A 27334-nucleotide genomic window follows, 5' to 3' on the forward strand; every position below is an offset into this window, starting at 1 on the left:
TGTGGCCAGTTTGTCATTAAGATACTTATGTGAAGGACACTTCGGGGTTTGGAGTTCTAATCAGATAATTTTTCCTCTGATGTCAGTGGGCTTTGCATCAGGTTCTTGCAGAATACACTTCATGGGGTTTTTTGGGGTGAGGGCCTGGGCAGAAGTGAAACAGCAATTGCCTAAGGCTCACTTCACTCATCTCTGGCTGCTCTTCTTTTTCAGCTTTAAATGAACCTACTATAGATTATGGTTTCCAGAGACTGCAGAAGGTCATCCCAAGGCATCCTGGTGACCCAGAGAGACTAGCCAAGGTAAGAGATTTGCTGGCATATCACTGGCTGTGTCTACACTACCTCCCTTCTTTGGAGGGAGGATGGTAAGTAGGGTGTTGGGAATTTAATTAATGAAGTACTGTACTGCATATGCAGCACTTCATTAAGCAAATTCCCCGCCCCACCCCCCATGGCAACTCCGAAGTTTTAAACTTTGAAGTGCCGGCTCACGTCTAGCCGCGGCTCACCTACCGGTAATTTGAAGTGCTGGGGTAGGTACTTCTAAGTTCCTTTACTCCTCAAAATTTTGCAGCACAGTACTTCATTAATAAATTCCCAACACCCTACTTACCATCCTCCCTTCAAAGTAGAGAGGTAGTGTAGACAAGTCCACTAAGTCTTGTAAATGCAGATTTCATTTGTTTCTAAAATATTAAGGGAACAGAATTTATATCTTTACTCTTAATGGTACTCATTTCTCCCTGTTGGACTGATTGCTGCTGAGTCCCAACCAGAACCTCCCATGCAAAAACTGCCACTTTCTTTTCTGCTGGTGTGTAAGTAAGAGCTAATCATTGCAGCCTATGTCTTGGAGACAGTCTCTTTTGTTGCCTGTGTGAGAAGCAGTTCCATAGCCAGGAACCCCCTATGGATTTTATAGAGACCCATGAGATGCAGGGATCTATCAGCAGTTTGAGAGGTGGTCTATCATCAGAGTCACAGCAGGAAAGCATTAAGGTTGCGTACGCCGAAGCTGCAGGGAATCAGATACATTTTAATGTATCCAGACTTGTGTGTGTGCAGCACCTAGGACATTGGGATTCTGGTCCATGACTGGGACTCCTAGGCACTACTACCATAACAATCATAGTAATAGCCAGACTTGACCCTTCCATTGCAGAAGCCAAGCCTAATTTCTGATTATATTTAAAAGTATTATTTTTATATAATTTTCCTGATGCAAGAACATATGTTTGTTTGTTTGTTTTTTTTAAAACCCATTATCTCCAGAGAGAATAAAAAATAGCTAACAGAAATGCTGAAGAAGACTTTGAGGAATCTTAATGGTTTATTACAATTTCTGAGGGGAAAAGTGTGTTTGTAATTTAAAGAGTAAAGGCAGAACATTCAAAAGTGCCTCAGTAAAGAATGCAAGTCCCAGATAAAGTCATGGGACACAGGCTCCTAATCTATTAAGGGGCTTTTGAAAACCCTGTCTTAAGTCTGATCATAATCAATGTGCCAAAGAAAAATTTCAGGACTATGGAGAGCTCCTAGACTGATGGGTGGGACATGTACCAGTTAATGTATAGAACTGATCGATCTCACATCACTAAAGACTTTCCAAAGTAACAGGTGATACTGGGTGCCCAAATGTAGCCTTCTGAAAGGGGCCTGATTTTTCAAGGCATGGGCAGGCAACAATTTTTTGAAAAAGAGAGACCCTTTCGAAGGGTATGAAGTTGCTCCCCCCAGCCCCACAGGAACACCAGACACTTCAAAAAAATCTTGTCCCTGGTTTTTCTTTCAGAACAACAAAGCAGGGCAGTGAATCATCCTTTCCGGTGGGGGGGGCAGGGCAAGGGAGAGCTGAACATTCGCTGTTTTATGCATCTCCTCCTCCTCTAGGAGATGCTGTTGAAAAGAGCTGCTGACCTTGTGGAAGCACTGTATGGAACGCCACACAATAACCAGGTCAGGGCAGATACTCTTTGGGGGCGGGGGGCGTGGACTCTTCTCAAGGTTTCCTAAAAGCTTCCTGAGCTGAAATTGACTGTAGGCTGCTGCTGTCCTATAGGATATTATTCTGAAGCGAGCCGCAGACATAGCAGAAGCGCTGTACAGCGTCCCAAGAAATCCCGGCCAGATCCCTGCTTTGTCTAGCTCTCCAGCTCATAGCAGCATGATGGGAATCAACTCCTATGGCAGCCAGTTAGGAGTCACCATCTCAGAGTCAACACAGGGGAACAACCAAGGTAATGTCTGTTGTAGTGTTAGCACAAAGTGTGAAATGCTACCCTGAAATGTAATTGTGAAAATAGTATTGGAGGTGTCAGTTTCTGTTTTGGTCTCTCATCTTTTGGGTTAGCTCCATTTAAAAGTATAGACACATGGGCTACTTAACAGGTCATCAAGACCAATTCCCTGTGCTCACGGCAGGACTAAGCACCATCTATATCATCCTTGTTTGATATTTATCCAACCTGCTCTTGTCCCTGGTTGTGGAATCTCCAGTGATGGAGATTCCACAACCACCCTAGGCAATTTATTGCAGTAACCAACCATCTTGACAGCTTGAAAAATTTTCGTCATGTCCAATCTAAACTTTCTTGCTGCAGTTTAGAAAGGTAGTTTCTTTCTAACTCCTGGTTCCTCGGCACTAGAAGTTTTGCAATTGGAATTTAAGTAACAACTCTTCTGGTGACCTAGGATACAGAATAGAATCTAGCTCACTCTCTTGTGGAGCTGTGTGCCTGCAGTAAATCATACAAAAACCCTTATTTTTTGCACCACGCAGGCAACTCAGAGCTAGAGAGGGGCAGGAATATGGTTCTCCATCTGGCAGGAAATTCCACAGGTTAGATTTTTTTTTCCATTCTGTTTTGGACCAAAAAAAAAAAACTTTGAAGTTTTCTGACCAATAAATTTTAAAATTTTGTTTTGGCTAATTTTTAGTCTGATTGTGATCTCTTTATGCTTTCAAAACTGCTTTTTATAGAAAAACTATTTTTAAAACCTGATGAAACTGAAATATGTTTAATTTTTTAGAATGAAAATTGTTGAAATTTGTTTGCTTTTTGAAATGTTGAAAACAGCACTTTTCACTGAGAAACTTTTGACAAAAAAAATTCTGGCCCATTTTTCCCAGAATTTGAGTTAGGTTTAAAGGCTTAAGTCACTTTTGAAAATGGGACTTCAGCTTTTGAATTTCATAGAACTCATTAGAACCGAGGCATATTTGAAATTTTTATCCACAGTCTCTTCTCTGGCGAAGTTAAGGCTGAATTCCAATTTCCATTCTCCTTCACATCTTTCAGTCATATCCATGCCCCCAGAATACACCAAGAAAGCAAATGCACATATCTCCATTGAAGGGAGAGGCTGAGTATTTTTAAAAGTTAATTGTTTGCCAAATCCCATGTGTTTACTATTGCTGTTTTCCTTGTTAAATGTGTGAACCTTAATGTACCATTGTTACTAATGCATGCTATAAAATACATGCAACACAGCAGACCTAACATCATGGGAGCAATTTAAACTTTTGGAATGTCCTGACTGGAATGCTTGATTTCTCAGTTTGACACCGGAATTCTGTAATGCACAGTCAGGGTAGTCTGAATGCACTATTAGTCAGACACAATGTCCTGGGAGGTGAGATTCATGTCATCTGGACTTCTATTCAGGTATATCCTGCCAAATGTATTTAGAAATGTAATTTTACACAGGTTGGCAGTAAGGGCTCAGAACTGATTTAACCTGGATATCATGAAGTATCATTAATCCCTATAGTGTAATACACAGATAAGAATGTAATAGTCCATGCTGATTTCTAATTCCTTTATTAATTTATCAGGAGTAACTCACCTATGTGAATACACTGATTTCTAGATGGTAACAAAATTTTATTACGTTAGTGCTGAATGAAGTTTCTTTACTGAAAATAAACTGGAACCTGAAATGAAAATTATGAAAAAAAAATGTTGTTTTGAGCTTACTGCGCTCCTCTTTTCTCCACTTATTTGTGAGCATTGAAATTATGTTTGATGGGGGTGCAGGGGAAGGACCAAAATCTGCTCCTACAGTATTTTCAGCCATTGCCCCTACCGATCAAATTGTGCTAATTCTTTCTATCTCATGTCGCCAGTCTTTTCTCTCTCAGAGTGAAACAGGAAGTGGAGGGTATATTCAAAGTTGATTGTATAAGTGGCTGCATGAATGTCTGTAGTTTTCCATTACTAATACATTTTGGTACTTTATTTTTAACTGGTAATCCATTAACTATTTGGAAAGTAAAACCACCACCCACAAGTTGAAGCAAAACTCAGATAAATTACGAAACCATTAAAAGATGAGCTCACTTATCTTTTTCATATCTTAGATTCCATGTTCAAGTTTTAAATAATCACATGTGATTAGGACAATACACACACAGCTTCAAAAATGCAAATTCCTTTTAGTGTTAAAGACTAGCTATGGCCCCACTACATCAATGAAAAGTGAAGTCTTTTGTTGAATCCAGATCTGAAGCAATTTCAAAAGCTTTCTTTTAGACAGGAAAATTAGAGAAAAGAAAAGTTTCAGGCCATATACAATGACTCACTGTGAAATATTTAATTTTTTTTTAAGGTTACATTCGTAATACAAGCAGCATCTCCCCTCGAGGTTACTCTTCCAGTTCAACACCTCAGCAATCTAATTATAGCACCTCCAGTAACAGCATGAATGGTTACAGCAATGTCCCAATGTCTAACCTGGGAGTTCCCAGCTCACCCGGATTCATTAATGGCTCTCCAACAGGCTCTCCCTATGGAAGTAAGTGTCCAACTGACTTTTCAGTTTTTTTTTAATCTTTTTCTTAAGCCATACGTGGATCAAACTTTGCACTTGGTGTCTTTCAGCTGAGGATCTCAAAGCCTTTTACAAACCTTTACATCTGTCTGTCAAGAGTTTAATCTCTCATTATATTCATCCTAGCCCAGATCTGACCCTTGTGCTTGTGGGCTCAGCAGAATCCAAAAGCCCCCTTATAAATGTCTCGTAGGATGCAATAAAAAAGGATCACTTTTGTCAATTAGGATTTTTATCCTTGGTCCATAACAAGAGGGTTGTTTAAGACACCTGGTGTAATTTTTGTTCGCTGGGTTAGGTTTTTGAAGTCATTTTTTATGAGACCCTCTCGGTGTTTCTTCTGGGACTTTGAAAGGCGCCTCTGGGTATTATTCATACAAACCACATTAAATAGTAACAGAGAGGGAGCTGTGCTAGTCTATATACTATCAAAACAAAAAAGCAGTCCAGTAGCACTTTAAAGACTAACAAAATAATTTATTAGGTGAGCTTTCATGGGACAGACCCACTTCGTCAGACCATAGCCAGACCAGAACAGACTCAATATTTAATGTCTATGCCTTATATATTGAGTCTGTTCTGGTCTGGCTATGGTCTGACGAAGTGGGTCTGTCCCATGAAAGCTCACCTAATAAATTATTTTGTTAGTCTTTAAAGTGCTACTGGACTGCTTTGTTGTTTTGAAACCACATTAAGGATATGTCTTCACTGCAGGGTGTAATTGCAGTTCATCGTAATATATCCAGGCTTTAATAGGAATAGCTCCTCCCCTAGCCCCGGTCACTATGAAAAAATAATGAATCAACCCCAGGGGGCCAATCAGCAGAGTGAAAAATAACCAAAGCCGAGCACCATGGCAGTATAGTGCACAGAAGTGCACAGTTCCACAGCTTCATTGCTTGAATGCCCACATGAGCTTGGATACGTTTCCTTAAGCTGCATTCACGCCTTGTCACTGCAGTATAGATGTACTGTAAAGTAGATTGGAGTTAAACACAGGATGCCTTTGGGCAACTCTGAAAAGGCAAGACTTCAGTTCCAAGAGTTGAATGGGCTGTGAAAGCTAAATTACCCTTCTTGTCCCGAGCAATGGTCCCTACAAGCTGTTTGTTTGAGCAGCTTTCCAGCTCAGTGGCAGAGCACCCATTGTGGTCAGCCAGTTTCTCCTACTGGTGGTGCACATCACAAAATTTATTCTGCACAGGAAAGGAAAAAAAGAGAGTGGGAACTCGAGTCGCTAAGTTTTTTTTTTAACCCCAAATAGGAGTGGGGCACCATGGCTGGTGGCATTTATATTAACATTGCCATGGTCTATCTGCTCAGTAATAACCATCAATCTATAAAATGAGGACTTAAGGCTCTGGGTCTGTCAAGCCAGTGCTACATTTATTTTTTTGAGGGGGGAATCAATCACACAGGACGGCCCGAGCCTGAGCCTAGAACTGTATTATTCCAGACAATTGGCACAGAGCTATGTCTTTACGTCCCTAATAGAACTGGGGTAAAGTCCTATTTAACTTAACAACACTTAATGGTTAACTGGTTAACCCATTAGTTTAACTGATTAAATGGAAGGCTGTGTGAATGGGTGTGCATGTTGACCTGGCTGAGCCAGCGTGGCTTGCCCACATGACATGGCCTGGTGGGTTGGGCTGCTACAGCCCCTACTAGTAAGGGCAAGGCTTATGGCTCAACTTTAACATCCCTAATTTCTGTGTGAGGGGCTGCACAACTTGGAACTAATAACTGACTGTGCTAATATACAAGTGCAAGAGTTGGGCGCATCTTGTACATAAAATAGCCCTGTGGTTAAAAATTAAAAAATGAGCCTGTGCTTAAGTGTTTTCAGTTTCAAATGGAATTGGGCATTGTTTCAGACAAAAGGTACACAGTTTCATTAAAATGGCGTTTGAATTACTCAAGTGAGCTCTGTCTTCATCCCCAGAAAATAAAACTTGCATCCTCTATTGTTTTTGTGCTGGTAGAATTTCAAAATGGCCAAGCAGCTGTTTTTCACATTTTTTACGTACAGCCCTCACTTCCTGGCTGCGCTCTCTGTGCCAAGTTTGAGCTCAGGGGGAGAGAGATTTTTATGGCTGAATTATAAACCCCTGACAATAGGGGTTTATAATGAAATGCTGACAGCCCCCTTAACTTAAGCTAACGTTCTCTTTGCTAAGAAGAATAATGTGGGGTAAATTCCAGCTGTGAATTTGTGAGCAGGGCCTTATGTGAAGCAAAGAAAGAGGGTGTTTGCTTCATTTTGAGCTTGGCCAAGCTGCAGTTCCACTAGTCTCATCACATAATCCATGCTGAAGTACTTGTGAAAGATACATTTAAAGTCACCTACTCTCCTCAAACACAAGAAATGAATAGCGTAAGCAGTAATGGAGACTGATTTCCTTCAGGGCTTCATTTTAATCTTGAGCTCTGAATGTGTGACAAAGGGAAAAGGGAGTGGTCTTGTGGGGGGGGAGGTCAGACCCCCACTTCTGGCTCTGCTACTGACTTTCCCTGTCACTTCCCATCTCTGTGCGTCTGTTTCCCCATCTGTAAAAAAGCAAGACCATCTCTTCCCCTGCATACTGATAGAGTGATGCGTACATGAACTTTGAGCACCCTGCCTGAGTGTGGCTCTTCAACTGCAAAGTAGTTTTACTTTTATTAAAATCTAGAATGTCATCCCTTGTGCTATGCCCTGTTTCATGCAGGTCAGACTAGACGAACATGCTGGCCCTGAAATCTTTGACTCAGCCCCATTTTTTAGATTCTTGAAAACAAATCATTGCTCTAACACTGCTGGGAGGTCTAAAAACATTACATGCAACCTTCAGATGGATACAGGGCCTTCTCCCTACGTAGTTAAAGGGAAGTTTTGACAGTGACCTCACTGGGATTGGGCCCAATGCTATTTTTTGTGACAGGTATTTTAGCCTAGTACTGTGTTTAAGTCTGAATTCTTTGGGTACAGTCCAGCTGCAGTTTGTTATCCCCTTGCCTCATGGTCTCACCTACATCTCAGCAAAGCAACAGCCTCATTGTGCATATTATTTATTTCTTGCAGGCAACCAGGCAGCTGTTGCACAGTTAACATAAGGTTGCCTGGCTTTTTGAAAGGGAAGAGGTGGTGCTAGCCCTATTAGAGGATTTTCAAATAAAATATTTTCAGATGTATTTTTGCCCTCTTTCTCCAGGTGGGGAAAAAGACTAAAAGCCTAAATGTGTTTTACTTCGAGTTTAAACTTTTGATTGAAAATTTCCCATTTTGGGAAGAGGGTACTGTTACCATTATTTGACCAGTCCTAAATCCCTCCCAGCTCCAAATCTAGCGGTAAATCATTTCTTGTTCCCTACAGCCCTGTGCAGATACTTGTTTCTTACAGCACATTAGTAAAGGAGCATTTTCCGCTGTAGCACTTTCATATTAACAGTTCTGGGTTTTCATTCTGCCATTTTTCAGCTGTTCCCTGAAAACAGTATTCCCCAAGCTTATATTCAATTTAACCTTAGAAAAACTGTATTTAAAGCACTCTGGGCTTGTATTTGCATGAAAGCAATAATATTCAATAAGTGCATTGCTTTAGATTTGATGTTCAGCTGAGCGTGTTTAGATAGTCTTTGATAAGAACAACTTATTGGTTGTATTTTTATACACACATAACAGAGTTAAGGTAGGAAAACAACGTGTAACTGGTTCAAACCATTTCCCTTTGCTGCATATCAATTCCGCTGCTGAAGAGGATCACTCTTTTTTATTCTGCAGTAATGTCTTCAAGCCCGACCGTTGGCTCTTCCAGCACTACTTCCATCCTTCCATTCTCCTCCTCAGTCTTTCCTGCTGTCAAACAGAAGAGTGCCTTTGCTCCCGTCATCAGACCCCAAGGGTCTCCCTCCCCTGCCTGCTCAAGCGGCAATGGAAATGGGTTTAGAGGTAAGTAATGTATGATTGATTTTCAGCCTGCCCCTGTGCAGCAGACCCCCGGTCTGTAAGTGTAGCAAAGAATGCAAGGGCTGTGGCAATCTTGGGACCAGTGTGTTTCAGGCACCTGTGCAGAATCACAGCAGTTCAGGGTTGGACTTGTGTTGTTTATCTACAAAAAGATACAGAATTTAGCTGTTGTGTTTTCATTTTGCGGCAGCAAGCTCTTCTGTGTTGAGAGAGCTGCACTATGTTTTCCCTACGTGGGTGGGAAAGGGAGCTACCTCACAGTGCATCTTCAATGGCTGCATTTTGAATGTATTTTTAAATTAGGTGAAGGGTACCTCCCCCTACACCACCAATCCTTTTTTTTGTCCTACCTAGTACATGAGATAGAGCCAAGTATTGGACCAGATGCTCAGCTGCTGTAAAGCAGCACCATAGATGTCTAGAAAGCGAGCTTAATTTTAGCAGAGCTCTGTTTGATTTGTACCAAGTGAGGATCTGGCTCAAAAGCTTTATCTATGCTACCACTTACATCAGCACATCGCAGGGCCTGAATATTCCACACCTCTGAGCTATGTCATTCACCATGTGCACAGCTGTGCCCGTGTAGCACAGTAAGGGTAGAGATACCCTACATTGTATTTAAATACCAGCTCCTTGAAAAGAAAGGCTTCTACCTGGCTTTCAGGGACTTTTAAAATATATATAAAAGATCTGCCCAGCGAGCTAATCCCCAGCTCTGTGGGAACCAGTCACTTTCTTGAATCTTGCTGCAGCATTTAGGCTCATAGAGGGAATTGAGCCTTACAGCCTTCTTAAAGGTGATCTGCAAACCAAATGTGAGCACTGAGATAAGAATGTAAAGCTGTCCTAAATTCAGCAGGCTGTAGGGGAGGCATGAGGCACACAAATACACTTTAACTCGTCATTAAAAAATATGATAGGGCCTGTGATGTGATCTGGCTTCGTCAGGGCTCATTAGAGACACCCTTGATAACACAACTGGGACTTCAGCCCTGCCAGGAGCCAGGGGTAATTCCAAAATGAGCCATACTAAACACACCTGTTGGGTGTATTATTAATCCCCACCTGAGCCAGGGAGTGCACACAAATCTCCTTTTATACAATAATCAGATTCCATCTGTACATCAGACCAAAAATAGTTATATTTTTGAAAGGTAATTTGTAAAAGTGTGCTATAGCTGTTTGAAATCTCTCAGGTAAGTAGTGTTTTTTTTGTTTGTTTGTTTGTTTTTTAAACACAGGTCCATATGAAGCTAGTTACTTTCAGTGAGATTTCCAGAGTGCACTCTGTGTCTTCAGAAAAATACAGTTCCTGAAGAGGGAGAAAAGAATAGAAAGGAAGTGCTTCCTTCCCAATCTGTTTAAAAGGGGGTGAAAAAAAATGGAAGTAATTATCTGAACTATAGGTAAATTAAGCTTTGTCTACATTGTTGTACCCACTTAAAATGAGTGCAAGGATGTTCTTAAACCTGTCTGCTGCATATCAATTTGAATCACTCATGTTAATTTAGCAATATCTACATCAGTTTTTAAACAGAAGCAAGGCTTCTCTACACAAGAAAGTTGCACTGGTTTAACTTAGGAGGTGCATTTAAACTGATCTAGTTAAATTGGTGCAAACCCTTATGTAGAGATTTTTCCATTACACTCTTGCCTATTGAGAACTGGTTCAATATAAACAAGAATAAAAAAAACACACATTTGTGGAAGTTTTAGCAAAATCTGTTTAAAAAGCAGTAGGGCTTGTCTCCACGACAGTGCAGGGCAGAGCACAGTGGGGGTGTGTGTGAATTATAGATTGTGCCAGCATGTAGAACTAAAAGGTGTTCCTTAGAAACAGGACCACACAAGCCCTTCAGCAAGCTGACCCAAATTGTGTAGAGATAAGGCCTCATTTTAGCAAGTTCCTAACATGTTGTAAGCTACTCAAAACTGTGATTGATCCACTCTTTAGGTGAGTCTACACAACCTAAAACAAAGTACACAATACAAATCAACCAACCTCACATGGAAACCCCACTTGGCATCTATATTAGGTTCTGATGTTGTGCAACTTGTTTAAGCTAGTGGGGGTCACCCTCAGGCTGCCTCAAAGCACCTAATTCAGTTTTCACAACACTTTTTTCCCAGTTTGAACAATCTCTTTTTATGGAAACCTCGGGCACACTCGACATTGAAGTTCCATTTTTAATCGTTAAATCAATCACTAATTTAACAGGTTATCTCCTTCCACAACTCACGTTGCTCAATGTCTAACATACTTATTCCATTGAGTAACCCTTCCTCAGCAGAATATTACTAGAATGTGTAACCAGATATTCTGTGTGTTGAAACTCTCACTGTGGGCATTTCCCTGCCCTATTTGTATAGGTCCGAATGTGGATACAATTATAGCACTAAAAGCCACAAATTGTTCATTTCCTTGCCACACAATAACAACTCTCCAGTACAACTAGGTCTGTGCCATGATACTGCTTCAGTTAAAGCAGGTCAACTTTTACATTTAGGCATGCCCTCACTATACATACAATAGGTCCCTACAAGCAGTACTATCATCGAAAAGCATTTTTTTCAGCAAAAGGATAAAAAAGCTAACGCTCACATTTGCCATCATCCAGGAATGACAAGTTAATTGCTTACACCTTGGACCCTTAGATCTGGTCCAGACAGTTTTTGTATCAGTTTAACCCTGGCAGTTAGGGATGGGACTCACTCTCTGTTTTTTTAAACAAATTACATAAAAGCGATAAAGCTTTTTGTGTGGATGGAGTATTATACAGGAGCTTGTCTACCTCTCTCTCTCTACTACACCTAAATTTATACTTTACTGGTTTTCCATCACTACAGTGAAAGTAGCCCTCAGAGGATACAGGGTATGCTGCAAGGTCAGGGCATTGCAGTGGAGATTTCCAATGCCCATTTAAGACGCCTCATTGGGATGCTCCTGATGACCTTTTGAGACTATTGAAACTGTAAGCTTGTTAATTGGGAAATTAGACTGTGTAGCTGGATTCTTTCCAAAACACAATTTCTCCAGAGGCAGGGTCCCTTTGTCAACATTTCTGTAGGCCTGGCCTGGACTAGGATAAACAGTATCTTTCTAAAACTACATTAGCGAAAGGTCATTTCTACACATGCCCAATTTTCAGGAAGACGAAGGGGGCCTCCTTCCAGAAGATTCCCCCAGGGGCTGCGCTTCTGCGTGCTGTTTTGGAGTCCCGAAGAGCTTCTTCCAGACTCCAAATCATGTGACCTTGAGGTGCCAGGAATTTACATCCATGCCTCATTAGCATGCCACTTTTGGAGAAGGTGGCATGTGTAGAAACAGCCAAAATGTTTAATGCATTTGAAAACCTTAGTGTAGATAGAGCAAGTTGGACACTAAGATGTAGTAGCTAGTGGATGTGAACTCAACACGGTTTAAAAAAATATTTGCATTTTATGGTAGCATGGCCATGCTCTGAGTAGAGCCTGCTCCACTCACTGCTATTTGTAATCAATGGTTTCCTTTCTATCAGCCATTTCAGTGGATTTTGCATCGGGGAAATGAAATGTATACCCTACTGCTGAAAGCACAGGCCAGAGAGTCTGATGTAGCTTCCAAATAATTTGCATCCTATCAGGTTCCCATCTGTAAAATTGGGATAATACTTGTGTCTGTCATAAGGCTTTCTGAGAGTTAATTCAGGGCTTGTCTACACAAGAGTTGTTCCTGATTAATTGTCTGTGTGCATGTTCTTATCCCAGAATTAGAGTGTCCATATCAGACAGACATAAATCAGGAATAGTTATTGTGCTTTGACTACACACTCATCCTACTTGCAATTAACTTCTCAGTGGAGACAAAGCTTGTATTTGTAAAGCACCTATTACTGCAGTGCCATCCTGCCTCCCAGACTCCAGACTTTAGTCCTTCCACTGGATTTTATACCAGTGTTAGTAATGGTTGGAAATAGTTACCAAAATCCCTTTATGTGAATAAACCCTTTGCAATCCTCCAATGGAAACTGCCAGGAGAGGGCAAAATATTGTTTTATAAAGCAGATGTTGAAAGCAGGCTGCACCTTAAGGCATAAGGGTAGACAGCAATCCCACATGCCTCTTGGCACTCAGCATTGTGTCGTACAACACACCCAAGCCATGCGTGGATCCTCTCAGATAACTCCACCATGTGTTCCTGCTTACGTCTTTCCATCTGCTATACATTCCCATTATATAACAGAACATGATGGAGGGAAACAAGCAGCAATCCATACTGAACACGATCCAATTCTATATGCACTCCAAATTGATAGCAGGCGAATCTGCTCCAAACAACTGCATGCGGCTTTCATGTCATATGTCCGGCCTGCTTAAAAGCGGCATAGGGAAGATATAATGTGACATGACATAAGATGGCATGATGCATACTTGTGCCTAATCATCTCATCATAGATGTAAGGCTGCTCATAGGAAAGGAAGCAAATTGGAAACCGCTGGAACACAGGCTGCCCACATCTATTGGCCAGCACAGGACATTTCAATAGGAAAAAAAACCCCACAAGGACTGGCAGGCAACCGTCAGAGGGTCAGTTGTTCAGTTAACCCACAGGACCCTAGCCACTCCAAGGGGCATTAGAGTCTTGCCTAAGCTTTGGAATAGCCCCAAGTCAGTCATCATCGGCATAGCTACAGAGAGTCCCTGAAGACACAGAAGGGCTTTCAAGGGTGATACCCTTTGGCATTGACATCACCTTCAAGAGGAAGTGACTTGTTTAGAGTTGCAGAGCTGGAAGCAACTCATTTCCCCTGATCCCAGTCCACTGCCCCTTCCTTTGCAAGGCTTGCATGGTGGGGGTGTCCATGTGTGATGCAGCTACACAGCACTTTGATTACACAGCATCTAAGCACAAGGGCGAGCTGGTAGAGGCCTCTAGACACTACCATGTCAGACACATCAACAGTACATCTCTGGCTGACTGAGCACAGACAATGCCTTAAGCAGGTTACCTGCCAAGGATGTTTTTAAATTGCTTTCTATTTATTTCTCATTTCAGTCTGGCTAAACCTCAGAAGGAAAGATTTTTGGCAAACGGGCACTTTCTGCTACATGTTCTAAGGGGCAGTAAGAATTTTTCTCCAGCTTTTTGGTTGTAGAGATAAGTATTGGGAATGATCACACTTCAGAATCCAGGGGATCTTAACAAAGGTGTCTTTCCTCTCCAAGACTGTTTAGTGTTTGCAGTGATTCAACAGGCATTGGCTTAGACCTAAAAGGTTTAGGCCATCTGAATAGAAAGATTCTTTTATTTTCAGTTTTGGGGATGTCAGTGTCACTAGTTCCCCAGGTTTCCTCCAATCATCCAGGAGAGACAAAAACTTCCATTTCTAATGCGAAATATAAACAGGCTTAGCTATTTTTAATTGAAAAAAATAATCTTTCAGGCCTTGTTCATCATGCAGTAAACTCTTTCATGTCTGGCATTCTATCACCTGGAACTCTCAAATACCTGGCATTTTAATGACAAGTACATTTTAGTTATGTTTTCCATAAGCACAGTATAGCGAAAGTAAATACAAATAAATACAGCAAATGCAGTTTACAGAGTATCAATACTACTGCTGTTGGTAAGTAAAGAACTCTGCATATATTTGTTTGTTTATTAATACCTACTCTTGTTTTGAGTGTTATGCATTGCTAGGTACACCTCTCTATTATCCAGAATATTTGACTTTCCAGCAACCTCCTGGTCCCGGGGCTGCTGTATATGTAAGAGTTTACTGTACACCCTAAAGAGGAGAATGGCCAGAAGGGCCAAGTGTCTGGCTTTTTATTGACATGCCTCTGTAAGCGAGTTGCCACACACCAATCAGGAGAGGTGCTAACAGCAAGAAAGCTGAAGCAGTACTGGCTAGATGCACAACCACAAGCCCACCTGAAGCCTGGCTGCAGACTCAGATGGTGGCTAGACCCTGCTGCTGCGGCTTCGCTTCTGTCTTTATCAGCACGAGGTCAGATGTGCTGCACTCACACCTCCCAGCTGCTGTGTGGACATTCCCTAAAAGACTGGTCAGTTTCCTAGGGCTGGAGGATGCACTTTGCAGGAAGAAAGGGGCAACTTCAATGGCATGTGGGGGGTTCAGAGGCAAAAGCTTGTCTTTACAAGGCCTAAACTTCCCCCACATTGCCTAAGCATGTCAGGGGAATGGCAGGTGCCAAGACAGCTAGCTTTAGTGTGGAATCCCGACTGACTGCAAAAAAGACAGAGAAGGAAGGAGGGTTGCTGCCCTGGGGCCTAGAGATTTAAATGGTCATGGGGCTTCCAGTTGCCCCTGCTGCTGCAGTAGCAATGGCAGCAGCTGGAGCCCTAGGCCCTTTAAATTGCAGCCAGAACCCCACACAGTGTGGTCCAGGAGACAGTGAGGGCTGGCTGCGGGAGACTAGCCCCCCCTATCTCTCCCAAAGGACCCCAAAGCTGAGCCCCCTCCAACTTTCCCAGGATCCTGGTGAGGCTGTTGCCAGCCTTACAAGAAGCAGAGACCTAATCTACACACACTGTTGCATTGGATTAAACAGATGCAAGTTCTTGTGTGGACACTTTTAAATAGTGTTTAGTATAAGGTCATTCCTAACTGATTTAGGATTATTGCACTTCTGCTTTTCTTTAACGGTAATAAGAGCATCCCTGCAGCCTTTTGTACTAATTTATCACACCTTTATTAATCTGGTGTAGCTTTCCACGTAGACTAAGCCAATTAACTTATTTCTTCTTCTTCCTCCTCCTCCTGTAGGCCTCTAGGGGGTTGTCTAGTCTAGGAAAACATGGGGCAATTCAAAACACCACGTTGCATGTAGGCTAGACAAAGGCAGTGCTGTTTACAACTGTGTTAGCTGGTCGTGGTAAGATCTTCAGGGAGGACACCATCCCCCTAATTTAGAGCTAATCAAAAATTACTATCAAAATCACTCTCATGGAAAATTTCAGCCTTATTTAAATAGAAGAAATACTACCCCAAAACCTGCATGCTTTAGTAATTTTTTTCCATTTGAAAATGCCATTGCAGAGGTGATGGAGGGACATGAGGCCCTATGAACTACATCTCTCATATTGTACCACAGTGGCTCCGTTGGCAGGGAGACTGTGCATTGTAATCCATAATGCTTTCCTACCTTAACCTCTGCATTCTAATGCCAAGTAGAGAGCGGCAGCTGGTGTAACTCATGGGTGTTCAGTGTGGTCCCGTTTGCCTATGCTCACCTCTTGATTAATTGCTGCAGGCTGCCTTGTGTAACTAAAGGAGGGAGAGAATTAAATGGCCCAATCGTTTTTGTAAAATAGAATAAAAAAAACAAATAAACCCACATTTCAGTTTAATACAAACAACTTCATGGTTTTAACACTGAGACTTAAACTTAGCATTTGCCATCCATCATCCCATCCGTATTCCTGGCAGCCAGAGCAAGCTCTCTGTTTTTATACTGAAACCCATTAGCGAGGCCATAGCTGATCAAGTGCAGGCTTTTTGTGCTACATTCATCCATGGAGGCCCTGTGGAATGGACTCTGGACTCTGCCAATAGACAGAAAATTGCTGTCCCCACCAACTTAAGTGTGTGTGAGCATGGTGGAAATAAAATTTCTCTATCTGTAAGTTCCCACACATGTGCAGAAGTTAATGCTGTGTTTGGCTAGAAGGCAGTGCCACTTCTGATACATGCTGGACAAAAGAAAAGTCAATAGGGCCAATCTTGCATTACCCATAGTCTAATCAATATTGTGTCCTTCCACCATAGCACATTCTCCACTTAGCCTCCAGCACTACTGACAAATGCTTGAACCACTTGCCCGGTTGGGACTTAAAAGGACCAACCCAGCCTCTCTCAAGCATACAATAAAAGTTGAGTGGGATTTGTTACAGCAGAGGATTAGGAGCTGCATTCCACCTCTAGAACACAACAACAGTTGATTTTCTTTTGCATAGTTTGAAGGTGTTTTGACAAGGTACAAATGGAAAATCTGAAAAAGTAAAACCCTAGTCTGTAATTCAGTGGTAAGAGGAGGAAAAATATATTATTTGGTTGTGATGAAAAACTGGAAAAATCTTACACAAATACAAAAACCCTGGCCCTTGTCTTTGGAAAAAAAAGTTTTGAATGAAAAATATCAGCTAGATTTATTCAGAGACAATGTACCTGAATTTGAGAGATGCTGCAGCTCCCGTGGACATTAGCTGAAAGTGGGGGTTGCTCACAAAAACAGGGTAAAACCTTCTTACCACTTGAATTCTCACTCTTCCTTAGACTAGTTACTACTGTAGCTTACCATTCTGAAAGCTGCCTGCTTTTGAAACGGAAGCCACCTTCCCCTCACGTGCAAAATGGAAAACGTAACTGATGATGCATAGCTACTTATTCCAGACAAATTTAAGTGCAATTGAAAAAAAATCAGTTCCTTTTGCTTTTCAATGAGTAGGCCAGATGCATTTTAATTTGACTTACAGGTTTGACTTATTGTCCGAAAATGGCTATTGCACTATCTCCAGATGTATTTAATCCCAATTAGCGAGAGCTTTGAAAAATATCAACCCTCATCATATTTCTGTGACAGCTTTTGTTGATTCATGGCTAAGATGCAAAAGAACATATCCGCAAACCTGGGATTTAAATTGCCAACAATTTTAAGTGAAAGACGAGGCTTTTGCTCGAGGGAAACAAACATTAACTAGGTGAATAGTAACAGAGAGGGAACCATGCTAGTCTGTATACTATCAAAACAAAAAAGTAGTCAAGTAAAGACTGACAATATAATTTATTAGGTGAGCTTTCGTGGGACAGACCCACTTCTTCAGACCATATGCTCTATGCCTTAAATGTTGAGTCTGTTCTGGTATGGCTATGGTCTGAAGAAGTGGGTCTGTCCCACGAAAGCTCCCCTAATAAATTATTTTGTTAATCCTTAAAGTGCTACTTGACTGCTTTTTTGTTTTGATATTAACTAGGTGGTCGTAGAGGGGAGATATCTAAGAACCTGTTAGACCTTAGTTAGCATGTGGTCAAAAAGTTACCATGGTAACTGCAAAAAAGCTGTGGAGAGGGGCGTAAAGAGAACTGTTTCATATCTAACTAAAAGTAAATGTCTATATTACATTCAAAAATTAGGTTGGAAGAAAACAATCAAGCACCCAACAATTCAGAAGTGCCAGACTTAAAGCCGCTTGGCAACCTGCCCAGGTCCCCAACCTGTCCTCTATCCATCTGGCCTAACCAACAGCACCATGTGTCTCAAACACCCCCTTCTCCTCTCCCATACATGCTCCAGCTTTTGTCCCCTCTGCTTCCAGTTTTCATTGGTAGTGAGTACTGATAATGCTCATTGAGTTAATTGAGTGCTTAGCATTTCTGAAACAGCAGGCCCATCCCATAGCTCTCTGTATACATGGCCACACACACTTACTCGTCCCTAACTTGATATGCCTGGCTGGCCACATAAAAATCACCATTTTTTTTAAAAATCTGGTTGCTGCATATGAGTTAGTAACCTGAGTGCTTGAGCTGCCACCCAGGAACGATTCAAAATGTTGCCCAGCTGATGGCCCACCATTGGCAGCATGTGTTCCTACTGCGGATGCACTTCAATAGTGCATGTTACAAAATGTATTCCACACATCTGAGGGAACATTGATGTGGGTGCATTAATACAGCACCCTGCCTCTTTAAAATTCTTCCTAACCGGCTCAGGATTCCATGAGTAGCGAGGAGCTCTTTTCCCTGCAAGGCAGGAAGAAATTTAAAGGGGGTCATTGCAGTGTAGTGTCTTTTTAATGAAAAACACTGAAGGAGCCTATCACCATAGCATCTGGGTGTAATCTGTGTTTGATTCACAGAGAGAGGTAAAATTCTCCAGCCCTGTGACAATTTTAATCAAGTGTTTCAGTTGATAATTGCAAGCTGTCACGTCTAATACAATCTCCCTCCAAGAATAAACCCCCCTCTGAGATAATGACTGTGCTTTCTGTATTCCCAACTCATCAGGGAGTGTCCTGCATTGAACCACCTTTATTGAAAAGTTACATCGATTCAATATATAGTAATACAGGCAAAAATAATTACAGCTTCGCCAGCAGTGTAAGACCTTAATCCAAACCTCGCAAACATTCAATAACAAGTGGTACAGGCTGGGAAATAGGCTTTTGATAGCACAGCCCCAAAGGGAAGGGGAAGCGGGTGGGGGCAAAGGGGAGAGCAGCAGATCCACGCTGTGTACATGAGCAGTGGAAAGAAGTGGGGGAGAGTTAGAAAATATTCTTAAATTTACTCACTCCTGTCACGGGGACAGCTTGAGCTGCCACATTCAGAGAAAACATTGGAGGTGAGTAGAGCCCTACCCAGCACTAGGAGAATAGTGTTTAATTGGTATTCCTGCTGTTTTTATTTGGAAAAATATTAGTGCAGCCGTCTGGCATGTACATCCTTTTTAAAAATTAAAACAATGAATGTTGTCAACCTATCCATGCTGACAACACTCCTGTCTTAAATAGAATCCAGGGTCTGGTTCACACCCAAAGTTGCAGCAGTTTAACTAAAGGTCCAATTTAAACTGATTAAACTGTCGAAGCTTTGTCTACAGCTACTTGGCTATTAGTTTAATCAGTGCAACTTGTGTGCGCCAACATGCCCCAGCTCTGGTTTTTTCTATAGCCGAAGAAGAGAAGGAACTTGTTAAGTCACAGGGATGCCCCCCTGTCTGGAGTCTGCTTCAAGCTGTGGCACAAGCCATCCATTGGCAGCCCATAGAAAAAGGATCATGCCACCTTTTTGGGGTGGGAAACACTTCAGCTCGTCACTTCACTTTAGTGGTTTGGTCTCCTGTCCTCTATCAACACCTGCATGTTAGTAAATTGCTTGTAAAATTGTTACATGAAAAATGCTACACAATTCCAGCAGACACAAGGAGGATGCACCAACTTTTGGATCCGCATGTCCTACCGATTCCATCTGTGGTATACCACCTCTACTGCACTCAGTGCCCAATATCAGGAACATGGGTGAAACCAGACAGACAAGCTTAACACTCCTGTGAACTCAAACTGAAAAATGATGAAGGCACAAAACCCTATTGCTCAAAGGTGAACACTTCACAAAATGATTACTCCCTTGTGACCTTGCCACCCACATCAATCTGCACTCCCCGCTGCCACGTACACGCAAAAAGCCGCCTGGAAATTTAAATTCATAACTTTCTTCAAACCATTATTTCTAGTGTCTTGGAAAGACACTGGCTTTATGGCTTTTGACAACATTCCACAACCCACCATCCCCTTCTCCCACCACAGAGGTGTTACCAGGCCATTTTACTCTGACTACTCTCAGAGCGCGTGTTAATTGCTTATGCCAAATGAACTCTTCCACCCTGGATCTAGCTGGGACATGCTGAGGGATGACATACACTGGAAACTTACAGCTACATTGCTCAAGGGTTTGAAAATTTCAGGGACCTGAGCATTCTAAGTCAGTCAACTTAATGCCCCAGCACATGCAGTACGAGGACAAGCATTTGTAGCCCACCTAACTACCAGAGGTGACAGGCAGGGGCTGCACAGGAGCCACATGCACCCCCAGCATTGCCCCGTCACTTGCACTCATGTGCCATTTCCGGAGAGGGCAGGGGCAGTCCTGAGCCTTCCCCAGAGCAATGCCACCTGAGAGCAGCATGGGGGTGGGCCACAGGAAACACTCGACTGCCCCAAACTCACTGGATGTGGTATGTCTTCTGCAGGAAGAGGAAGGCAGGGACAGGGCCTGGGCAGGGAGGGGCATGTGAACAGCGCCACCCCTTCCCTGAGTCTCCATAGCCATTGCCTCTGCTACCTGTCCCCTCTCAGGGAGGTGGATAACCTTCGCAGCCAGAAGAGCCCGTCCCATGGGGGTAAGTAGAGCCTGCACTTAAGTGCTGTGCTGCCTTGTGTTTCAAATGCAGACAAGCCCTGAAGCACTACAATGGTGCAGTTGTAGCACCACGGTAGTGGCCTAAGTGTAGACATATCCAGAGTACCTGTCCTAGATCTGATGACAAATTCTGCGTAGCTAGAAAGCTTGTCTCTTGCAACAACAGGAATTGGCCCAGTAAGATATTACCTCCCCCATCTTGGCCGTCTAATATCCTGGGACCAAGATGGCTACACCAGGCCTGCAAATATGGATTTTTTTTTTTTTTTTTTTTTTAAGAAAGGCATTTCACTCTGCATGGACAATTAATCCAGACTGCTGGGCTTCACTCTCTTTCTGGGTCTGTGGCCTCAGATTGCAGGGTAGCTTTATTCCTCATCAGCATTTCTGAATACAAAAACATATATTTACACATCATGCTAAATGATGCCAATGGTGGGCCAATATCCATCTGCCTAAAATCAACATAACTCAAGAAAAGCAAGTGGTGTTACACAGCTCAGGAGCTAACTGTATGCCTGCAGTTTGTTTTAACACAAACTAAGGGTGAAATTTAAGGCTCTGCCAAGACAGGGCTTTAAGTACATGAATAATCACACCGATTTCATTGGGCATAAATCTTTGTAGGATTAAGGCTTTATACTGCAACAAGGCCCCTTGGAAAACATGACCCACTCGCTTTTGTTTTAAATATATATAAACGAAGCAAATTTACCCAGCAATACCTTTGGGAACAATACCAATTCCTGGCAGCCTAAACTGCTCCAGTTGTCAGGAAAGATACAGCTGCAATTAAAGCCAGTGAAAGTGACTAGTAAATAATTTACATGTGTCCAGTCTTCTGGGAACATGCCTGGTAACTACAGTGATACAAACAAAGCGGGTAAACCAAGTGGAAGAGAGGCTAGTGACTGATTCTTACTGTAACAACGTGAGTAAAATCCAGTTCTGGTCATTCTCAGATAATTTGGGAATTGCAAACCTTGGCCCAGATCCTGCAAGCACCTTAGGGGCCCAGCTCCAATGTTACTGCTAACTATTTCTGCAAGTGAGCCATTTGCTGGGAGCAGTGGAGAAGGGGAATGGAGGCCCCAAGAGGAGTTTTGACACTTCTTCCCACCTGCAAAGGAGAAGCGGTAGACATTACATTAACTCTACTAAGGACATAGCCTAAATGTATAAACCAGAGGCAAAGTGAAATAAGTCAATATCAAATACACAATTCTAGCTACGGCATTTGCGTAGCTAGAATCGATGTATTGGAATCAATTTATTTCCCTAGTACAGACCTAGCCTCTGTACTGGGCCAGATGATACTTGCTCCTCTTTTCTAGCTGCCAACTGGCACTAAAAGAAGCTGAAGTGTCAGTGAGGGCTTGAGGGTCTGGTGCATCTCAGTCCCTCCTCATCTTTGCCTATGGCACTAATAGTCTTGGCTGCTGCAGGATGTAATGCTTTGGTTTAATTTCAGTGGTTCTGTTTAGCATACGAATATTGGCGGCTTGAGTCAGGCAAGATGACTCTGGCTGTCTGACTACGACCAGCTTGCCTAGTATTACTTTTCCGCAGATCATTGCCATGGAGATATTTGAGCACATGTGGGGTAGGAAGCAGCTCACGTGTCTATTTCTCTATTTAGGCATGGTTCTATATTCTGCATTCAGAAAATAGAGCCGCCAAAGTTTCAACCTTGTCAATCTTCATTTACAGCCATGACCGGTCTTGTCGTTCCCCCGATGTAAAAGAAGAGGACATTTTGCTTTTTTGGGGGTTTTTTCCATTTTTCTTTTACAGCACAAAACTACTTATTGTGATGGACCACTAAAAAGGAAAACGAAAGCACTACGAGCTCTTTTTTTTTTGGGGGGGGGGGGGGGACCCACGCCCGGAAATAAAAGGAACTGTTACAAATCGGACAAAATCTGAATCTTTTACTTGTTCCATGTTTCTTCTGGAACCATGTCAACTCCTAAAACATGGCAAACAAAGAGTCAGCCAGCCAAGAGCCAGGATGGACATCAATTGACATGATGGGGTCAGAAATGCAAGGCCTTTTTGTGATGGACATGAAACCTCCCTAATGTTTGTAAAATATTAAAAGGAAAAATTGGCAAATGATTCAAGCTTAATATTTTGGATACTATTTGTTTTACTTTGTAGGGGAAAAAGTTGAAGTTTCTATTTTATATGGAGCCTTTCAGATACCAGTTTAGTTTATGCAGAAAAAACAACCAACAAAACAGGGTACCAGCATGGAAGACTTTCTAGGACAAATTGACATGAATGATGGAACTTTGGTGTATGTGTGTGTTTACTTATAGTTTAACCTCTTTAAAAATGTAAGATGTTTTACAATTATTTAAATAAACTTGTAACTTATTGTATGTAGAGGTAGCAATGGAAACCATTTTTGGACTTTTTCCTCCTGTTGTACAATGAAGAAAAAACGATGCAAAAATTTAACAAGTTTCAGAGCCGTACTATTATTGCTGCCATTGCTCTTCACTTCTCTCCCTCACCCTCCATTGAACCATGTGCAAGGGTGTACAGGGTTCTTCGAGATTTTATACACACTACAACATGGATAGAAATCAGTAGTTAATGTAACAATTTTATCCACATCTTTTGCTTCGCTTAAGCTTATCAGGTACTGGGATAAGGCAGTCCGTTTCAAAGACCCTAGTGGTAAATGGATGGACTTTAAGTGTTTGAGCAAATCAGGTTTTCATGTGATGAGTGTATTTTTCCAAATTTTCATCTTTGAACAGGAGAGGGATTGGAGAGGCTCTCCACCTGCTAGTTTTCCAGGAAGTTATGGCAGACTTAGCAAATACAATTACATTTTATACTAAGGGTGAATTCATTGAGGATTAGATAACAACAACAATTAATAATCCCACCTAACTCTGACACAGCACCTTTCATCAGTAAATCATAAAATGCTTCAAATCTTTAGTGTGTTTAATAACCGATACATTTGAGTACATATTAATTCAACTGGTGTCCAATGATGTAGGTTATTTATACTATCTTACACTGGTGGTCTTATAACTACAGCTACTTGTAATCAAACAATGCTTAGTACTTTTAATGAAAAGCACAAAGTTGTTTGGTTCTGAAATTCAAGGAACAAAAAACAACCCTTTGTTTGTTTCCCATTTTCTGTTTCAAAACCAAAAAAAGAAGAAAGGAAGCCTGATGGGAGGGGGAAAACTCACAAATACAAATGCCATTTGTTTGGCTTCCTGATGAAGTGCCATTCTTCACAGAAAATTTTTCAACCCACTCTAGGCCTCCGTAACACATGCTACTTACGGTTGTATTATTCTTATAACATTAATAATTTAACTATTTATAAATTCATCCCTAAAATAAAGCAGCACCCAAAGTTTGATTTGCCCATTTGTCAAGATGAGTCATTGTGTTTGATGGGTGAATAAATTATTAGCTTATTTGGTAATCATTTAACATGATAGCAGGTGACTGAGTCAACTCTGGACTCCAGGCGATAGTCATTCATGACACTTTGGCCATGCTGAGCTAATGTGTATTTCTGTTTTGGGAGTGGATTAGTAATAAGCTATAAAGCCTCAAATCTAGCTCAGGTTATTAGTGGTTGAAAGCTACTGTATGTTCTGACTTCATAGATCTTAGTCTAGTCTCTAGTGGGCAGACGTTTTCATCTCAAGAACCATGATGGTAGGACCATATCGTTACAGACACCTGGGTAATTTCACTCATGTAAATAATTCCACAGGAGTCAATGGGACAGATTAGTTATGGCCCCGATCCTGCACTGCACTGGACCAGATCTGATCTACTTTGCAGCTTCATCTTTATGGAGTATAGTGCAGGACCAGGGTCTATGTGAGAAAATTTACTGAATGTGCCTAAGTGTTTGCAGGTTCTGGCTCTCAATTAGCACCCAGCTTGGCAGAAAGGCCAAATAAACTCAAGTGATCCCTGTGGGACAGAACTGGGAAGCAGAGGAAGGAAAGCTTGTGCTGATGCTGAGCACACTGTGGCTGTTTGATAGATGATTAGTTAGGCGCTTTTTCACTGGCAGAAAATCCACTTTGAAAATGTTTTTATTTTCCGTGCCCAGATTTAAAGAGCAGTGTAACTGGCAATTAAGTGCACCCTCCAGGGGTGGGTCTACATGAGTCCCTTCCTTTCGAAAGGGGCATGTTAATGAGCGGGTTCGAAAGATACTAATGAGGCACTGCAATGACTATGCAGCACCTCATGAGCACAATGGTGACCGCAGCAATTCGAAAGCCCTTCTTCCTATCTGGTGTTATGAAGAAGGGCTTTCGAAAACTGGGGGAGGGGTCCTTTTGGAAGGTCTCGTCTCCACGGGCGGTGCGCAATTCAAAAAGCTGCACTTTCGAATCACCGCAGCTGCCATTATGCTAATGAGGCGCTGCATATTCATTGCAGTGCCTCATTAGCATCTTTCGAACCCACTCATTAACATGCCCCTTTCGAAAGGAAGGGCTCATGTAGACACAGGGCAGGAAAGACTATGTTGGGAATATGAGGTCTCAAGAAGCAGAGTCCTGAATATGCAGTTAATCAAAGTCTTGTATTTGGACTAGATGTAGTTTCTGAATTCCACAAAAGGTAAAATAAGATTACTTACCACAAACTGTGGCTATGAGAATTAATGCCTCTGCAGATCCTTTGTGCACCCGTAGCAGCATCCGGGAGTGCATGGGTGACTTCATGAAACCAAATGATCTGCAGGACGAGGGTGAAAGGGCCGTATGTGGTAAGGAGTCTTGAGTGAAAGCTTGGACTATTGTATATTTACTTCTTGCCCCTCAGTCTGACATGCAGGGTGACTGTTCTCTAGTACAAATAAGCTAACCATTTAATATACTCAGAGATATCAATATCATAATGAGATTAGAAAGTTACAAATTGATGTTGGAGGCTCCCTTGAGTACACAGAGAATTTACATTGAGGGCCATAAGGGCCAAGGGTCAAGGCGCCCAGTGAATCAGGCCCTACCTTGCCAAGAGATGTATGAAACTCACCGGGAGTATTTTTTCACCCCTCATTGTCCACGTGTCATTCAGGGCCTCTCCCATAAATGGGGAAGTGTCATTTTTCCATTTGGTATGACTAAGGTAGTCCATTTGCGCCATGAAGCACACAGAGAGGCATGCCCCTGTTTTCACTGCTTAATGATTCTCACTGGTTACCTTCAAATATTGTAATTGTCCTTCTCCAAAGACGACTGCAGCAGTCTTAAAACTTGTGTGCACAAAGAAAACCCTGGATATGAATTTCTGGACAGTAGCTGCTTGCTAGTTAGAGCTATTGAAATATTTTTGTTTAAAAAGAAAGTATCAAAGTTTCTGTTCAAAACTTTCCATTGGAAACCTTTCATGAAAATATTAGCTTGATAATTTTTCAAACATACTTTTTTGATGAGTCATATTAGACATATTGAAAAAAAATCCTGCCAGATTTGAAAATGGAAAATAAATTCTCAGTAAGATCTGAGAAAAAGAAAATTAAACCATTTTAAACAAATATTTCTGAACTTTTCAAAATTCCTGTGGCATTTTAAAAAGGTATTTTGATTAACTAGTCACATTCTCCACTTGGAAAGTCAGGAATCCAATTTAGACCTAATGGAAACCTCCCAACAATACTCTCTCAAGTACCATGAGAAAGAAAAATATGAATGTAGCTGCCCACACAGTGAACAAAAAGGACGTGTCAACTTGATTTGAGCAGACTAAAAGCAATGAAAGTAACATAGCAATCATTTAGAATATGAATTTTCTCGTCCATGGAACGCATCTTGTTCAATTTGTTGGCAGCTATATGTAGAAAAACATCTGTAAATAAAAAAAACCCAGGAATCCTTGATCACAAAACAAAGACTTTGGCAGTGGAAAAAAAAAAATGTGTAAATTTGTGTGTAAGGACTTTTTTTTAAAAAAAGGAATAAACTAATCAGTCCTTTTCTTTGTGATCGCTGTTTAAGAATTCTCTACCAAGTTTCCTTTTCTTGACACTAGAAAGACAAGTGTTGCAATAGATAGTTACAAATTTTATCATAACTTTGAAAGAGTATGTTTTATTTCATTATTTATCTTGTTATAGCATCGTTATTCTCCCTATTTCTTTGCACATTTTCAATATGCATGGTTTTTAAAGACCGTTCTCTCCCGTTTGTAAAATAATTTCTCCCAATTGTATAGTTCATTTATTTTGTATTTTTTGCTTTGTCAGTTATATACGGTATGAAGTTGCTATGCACAGAGCTTTTTGTAAAAAATAGCTTTTTTGTTTACTGTTTTTAATGGTCCTACTTATTGAAGAATATCTTGTTTGTAAAATGAATACGTCTACTTCAGTTTTAAACTTTAAATTATCCTAACAAAAAAAATAAAATTTTTGTACTGTAAAAAGAATGGTCTGGAAACTTCTAAAGGTCAAATAGCCTTTATTGTGTATATCTTCTTGTCTTGGTGGCTCTATCTAGGTACTTCTATGGAAGTAAAATGCTAATTTTGAACAGCATTTGTAATTTACTATTACAACAGGTTACCAAAGAATGTGGGAAATCTACCATCACATGAAACCTTTAGATCAAGACTAGACTTTTTT

At 41.4% G+C, this 27334-nt stretch overlaps 1 protein-coding gene across 1 annotated transcript in view; it reads left to right on the forward strand.

Annotated features, from left to right (window-relative positions):
• Positions 1–27125, forward strand: part of EBF2 (EBF transcription factor 2) — a 177961-nt gene extending 150836 nt beyond the window's left edge. The window contains exons 11-16 of the mRNA XM_074981653.1: positions 214–302; positions 1893–1958; positions 2062–2239; positions 4611–4796; positions 8596–8763; positions 22417–27125. Of these exons, the coding sequence (XP_074837754.1) occupies positions 214–302; positions 1893–1958; positions 2062–2239; positions 4611–4796; positions 8596–8763; positions 22417–22448 (719 nt within the window). The 3' untranslated portion in view covers positions 22449–27125. The remainder of the gene's footprint in view (positions 1–213; positions 303–1892; positions 1959–2061; positions 2240–4610; positions 4797–8595; positions 8764–22416) is intronic.
• The last annotated feature ends 209 nt before the right edge of the window (positions 27126–27334 follow it).

The sequence above is a fragment of the Carettochelys insculpta genome, chromosome 31, assembly GCF_033958435.1.
Source record: "Carettochelys insculpta isolate YL-2023 chromosome 31, ASM3395843v1, whole genome shotgun sequence".
NCBI lineage: Eukaryota > Metazoa > Chordata > Testudines > Carettochelyidae > Carettochelys > Carettochelys insculpta.